The following is a 4975-nucleotide window of genomic DNA, read 5'->3' as shown; positions in this document are numbered from 1 at the left end:
TAGTTGATAGTGTTTTGAGTTCCAGTAAGAATTACAACTTATTCAAAATATGACAAATTTTAAGAAAAAAAAAAGTGTATACATACATACATACATACATACTTCAGTCACATTATAGAGAAAAAACGCGTAGGTTTTTCATATCCCAAAAAATTTAAAATCATTTTTAAATCTTAACCTTCTATGTTTGTCATATTTGGCAGGTAACAGGTTCATCAACATATCCCACGGAAATATTTGAAAGTTTTGTTTAAACGTGAAGCCAAGAAATAAAGTTATTGGAAAGTTGAGTGATGGTTTGAGGTTAGCTTTTTGCATATTAAGTGTGTATATCACTTACATATCTGTTGTGGATTCCAGGGTTTTGGTGTATTTGACGTAGAACCAATATGGATATTTGTCAGGTTTATTTGTAAAACTGTAACATAATTTAGGGTATATGAAGGATTTACTAAGCCAAAGCCAGTGGGTATCTAACCATTAGTGATTATATGAGCCAATGCGGTAGCCATACATTGGAGAGTTGTACTTTATGCATTGGAAAGATATTATAGAATGTCTTATGTGTGAAAGAAAGAGACCATTTCAAGGAAACTATAATATGCTTATATGAAGAGAACTGGTGTTGACGTGATCTAAGTTAAATAATGGAATTATTTAAATGTCCATGTCTTAACTATCTCATTCTCATTTAGGTTACATCAACTCATGGACTCACTAAGCTTTAAGTTTACATTTATAGTCAAACACATTGATTCAAGATAGCAATGGTGGAGGGTACTCAGGGTAGGGTCACACCACCCAACCATCCGGATCTAGTTATCACAACAAACTTAAATGAATTATTAATTACAAAACAACAAACTAAAATCAACAAAAAAAATTAAAAAAAATCAAACCTGGCACTGGAAAAGGCTAAGCATTAAGCTCCTCTTGCTGCAGTATTCGCTGGAGTATGAGGTGTACAGCTGCATTTGCTGAGGAGAAGGCTCCATGAAAACTCTCTTTGTAAGATATGCTTTCCAACTCCATAGCCATCCTTAGCAGTATATCCCCAAGTTCAGTTTGGTTCTCAGTTAAAGAGTTGTAGTATGAGCGTGCAGCGACGTTACTGATGTCTACATTAGTTGGCTCTGGACAATATTCATCATCCAACCACTTGTGAAGACTTACTCGTAACCATTCTGATTCCTGCAATACACTTGAAAAAACTTTCAGCATAACATGCACACACATTAACCCTTACACCAGACTTTATTATTAACTAACTGTAAGTGTAAACAATATGCCCAGGGACACATTTACTTGTATCCAAAGTCCAAACAAACTTATTTGGTTAAGCTACTATTTTCTGGTGTTCGCATGAATGGTTTACAGGTTGCATTTGGTTAGGCGTTTAATGTTGTTGGCAGTTTTTACTTCTTAGTTTTTGTCGCTTTGGGCATCAGGTGTTTTGAGGTTCAGTTTTGAGTTTTGACATATCAAAGTATCAAAGTTTTAAATGGATGGGGATTTCTTGGGCGAGTTATTGCATCAAAGTGCTACCCCTAAACCACATAGGGACTCTGTTGCATACCACAAAATATCCTTTGCCTTTTAACAAAGGATCATCTTAAATGATGTTCACATGTTCATCATAAGCCTCTAATCTCTATCATATGCTACAGAAGGGAAACACTTCGAACCAAAGTACATACTGACCTCTGTCATTTCCGAAGTCCGCACTCACTGGTAAATGTATTGTAACAAAAGTAATTATATCAATGGGTGTTATTCTAACCAAAATTACCAAATTCATGTTACTAAAGCATTATGACCCATGATAAATTGAAACTTCATATGATAGATAGGTATCCGTCGATACTGATTCGACTTAATATCAAACAAATGCACGTTGTGCCATCGATCTATATAACAAAATATAGCAAAGAGATCACATGAATCGTCCGATTATAACAGTTAAAAAGGTATTGGTCAATGTACCTCCAATGCCTTCGAAGAGTTCAACCAAGCTTTTGGAATTCTAATTTCTTCAACTGATCCTTCCACTTCTTCTTCTTCTTCCTCTTGTCCATCACTTTGCGGGTTTGAAAACGCGCCACGCGTTTGAACAGATATAAGATAACGGTTGTTTAGCTGAGAAGTGACATACACATTACGAAAAGGAGCATCGCCGATTGTTAGAGGTCTACAACCTCTACTCTGAATTTTTGAAAGGCGATCTGAATAGAGATTTGAGGCAACTACAGTTTGAAACATAAACGATAACGAATCCATGAGCTACAAAATTAGGGTTTGTAATTTCGTAATTTGGAATATCCGATGGCGGGAAAATTAGGGTCAGCTTCACGATTCCATCGTTGAAGCTGTGCGGTGACGGACCGAATGTATATATGGATAAGGTTTAATAGATGGCAAACTTGCTGCTTTTGCTTTTGGTCCTCACTCTACCATTAAATACCATGTTTAGTCCTTATACTTACTATTTTTATTTATAACCACAAAATGTTCTTTATTTTGGTGTTTTTTCAAAGGGTCTTGATATTGCCACTTAATTTTTTTTATGCTTCCATTGAAAAAAATACACATTGACAATTATGTCCCTATTTATTTAAGAGAGAAATAGCCATCTTTGTTTCAAAAAACGCAAGATCATGACATGATATACAATTACTCTTATTCTGTAGGTCGTGATTCAAGCTAGAATATTGACTGTAAGAGTCGACAACTGCGCCTCTGAGACCTTTGGAGGCTCCCGACACAATGTTTGAGGTGACCGGTGGCGGTAATGGCTGCTACAGTCGTGTGGAGTGTGACATCCCCAAATTCACGGCCAGAAAATGTCGATTTATTTATGCTTTATTTGAAAATCAGAGTATATTTATAAAGAAATATAATGCGGAATTTGTTCCCAAAAAAATATGAAAAAAAATTTATCAAAGCATTTCCGTATAAATGTATTATATTAAAAACTTTGGGATGTCATTGTTAATACATATCAAAAACATAAACATAAACAACATAGGCATTATAATATCTACTATTTATTCTAATAGCCTATAATCCATTGATCTCTCATCAGATCATCACTCCTGTGCTCTCTTTCCACTACATGTATATGAGGAAACTGAGTGGGTCAGGCTTGGGAGCCTGGTGAGCACATAAGGTTTTCAACCCGCAATAAATAAGTTTATTAATTTCATCAACCAACGATAACCCGATTACTCATTCCCGTTATCCTCACTTTACGTCCCTAAAACACATATCGTAAGGGATCTAGTCTAAGGATTATCATCGGGATAGACATTATTGCTAAGGGGTTTCCTCACAATAAATGTCCGTAAGGAAACCATGAGGGGGATGGAGTACACCAGTGAACACATCGATCACAAACACCTACAGGTTCCGGGCCTGCAAACGTTCCACTTGACTGTCTAGAATAGTTTGTGGTTGTCATCTATACTCTGCTAGATGACTGGATCAACAACAACATCGAGGCCTCTCATCATTTTATTTCATCACACGCCAACTATTTCATCTACCCATGTTTTACCCCCAACATATTTGTAGATATAAAATACATATACAGTTTAAATCATTTAAAACATGTATAATAGTGTTCGTCTAACATAGATAACAAGTATACAGACAATATGCACACATAGCATGTAATTTATATAAAATACTTCATATCTATGTGTAAGATGAAAATAAATATGCACTCACATTAGTAGCGGGGGTAAATAGAATCTAAAAACGGTAAACGGCTCGTGATTGTCGGGCTCGGGACGCGGAACGACTTCAGAAAACGAAAGAGAGAAGGAAGATTTGGTGTAAGAAGTGAATGAGGTCGAACTTGTTATTTATAGGCTGATTTCGGCCCATTCACGTCGTGAGAAGTCATTGCTCACGTCGTGAGCCATGGATGAATCACCTCGTAGCTTCGACATCTGCGTTCTAGGCTTGAATGGTGTCTGTTTGACTCCTCACGTCGTGAGAATTCATTACTCACGTCGTGCGCTTTTGAGTTATCGTTCCCGTAGACTTCTAGCTTCGAAATGTGACTTTTTGACTCCTCACGTCGTGAGAAAAGAGGCTCACGTCGTGAGTCCAGTCAATTTAGGGTTTCTGACACGTGTCATGCTCTTAGACAACTATATCTTCGGAATGTCATAACTTTTGCATACGAACTCCGTTTTTGACATTCTTTATATCCACGCGTAGGTAGAGACGTACTCTACAACTTTCATTTAGACTCCTAAGGATAAAAAGTAGTTTATCATAAACTAACTTTTTATGTTTCCCAGTGTCGTGTTGGTTTTGACGCGAAACTTCGACAAGTTATATCTTCTTCGTTATAACTCGGATTTCGGTGTTTTTTATATCTCCGGAATCCTTGTCCCGGCCACTACAACTTTCTTCATAGATATTGGACCTATCTGCTATTTTATTTTTGACGCTTATTTTTATTCTTAACTTATTATATCTTATAATTAAATATAAGGCACATAAAATCACATAATATTCAAATAATTCCTATTTATTATTTCAAAGCAGGTTATAAGTGTTGACCCTAACTATTACACCATTAAATTAATGCTTAGCCTATAAACACGGGTGTTACAATTCTCTCATCCTTAGGATGATTCCGTCTCGAAATCATGCATCAGCAAATAGATGTGGGTAGCGACTCATCATGTCACTCTCTGCTTCCCAAGTGAGGTTCGGCCCATTCGTATGTTTCCAGCGCACAAGCACTAAGCCAACCATCTTACGGCGCAACTTCTTAGTCTTACGGTCAACAATCGCCTCAGGCTCTTCAATTAACCTCTAACTCTGAAATTAGAATTATATCGGGAATTTCTCCCGTAAACTTCCTCAAGTAACACACATGGAAAGTGTTATGAATACCATCTAGTTCTTCCGGTAACTCTAGCTTGTAAGCTTGGTTCCCAATCCTCTGAAGAATTTGGAA

At 36.7% G+C, this 4975-nt stretch overlaps 1 protein-coding gene across 2 annotated transcripts; it reads right to left on the bottom strand.

Annotated features, from left to right (window-relative positions):
- Window positions 1-690: 690 nt before the first annotated feature.
- On the bottom strand, window positions 691-2386 carry LOC111897869 (uncharacterized). 2 transcript variants are annotated; one of them, XM_023893810.3, is made up of 3 exons: window positions 1984-2386; window positions 900-1191; window positions 691-815 (listed from the first exon to the last, which is right to left on the bottom strand). In XM_023893810.3, the coding sequence occupies exons 1-2, from the start codon at window positions 2275-2277 to the stop codon at window positions 916-918; spliced, it is 570 nt and encodes a 189-aa protein (XP_023749578.1). In that variant the 5' UTR covers window positions 2278-2386; the 3' UTR covers window positions 691-815; window positions 900-915. The 2 variants fall into 2 exon arrangements, with proteins under 2 accessions (XP_023749578.1, XP_023749577.1); XM_023893809.3 differs by having other exon boundaries at window positions 691-1191.
- Between the last annotated feature and the right edge of the window lie 2589 nt (window positions 2387-4975).

This window comes from Lactuca sativa, chromosome 8 (assembly GCF_002870075.4).
Source record: "Lactuca sativa cultivar Salinas chromosome 8, Lsat_Salinas_v11, whole genome shotgun sequence".
Taxonomy (NCBI): Eukaryota; Viridiplantae; Streptophyta; class Magnoliopsida; order Asterales; family Asteraceae; genus Lactuca; species Lactuca sativa.
This window is presented reverse-complemented; position numbering and strand designations above follow the sequence as displayed.

Coding starts and splice junctions, on each gene's coding strand:
- LOC111897869 (XM_023893809.3), bottom strand. CDS start 2,277: ATGGATTCGTTATCGTTTATGTTTCAAACTGTAGTTGCCTCAAATCTC. Junction 1,192..1,983: donor ACTCTTCGAAGGCATTGGAG/GTACATTGACCA, acceptor AGTGTATTGCAG/GAATCAGAATGGTTACGAGT.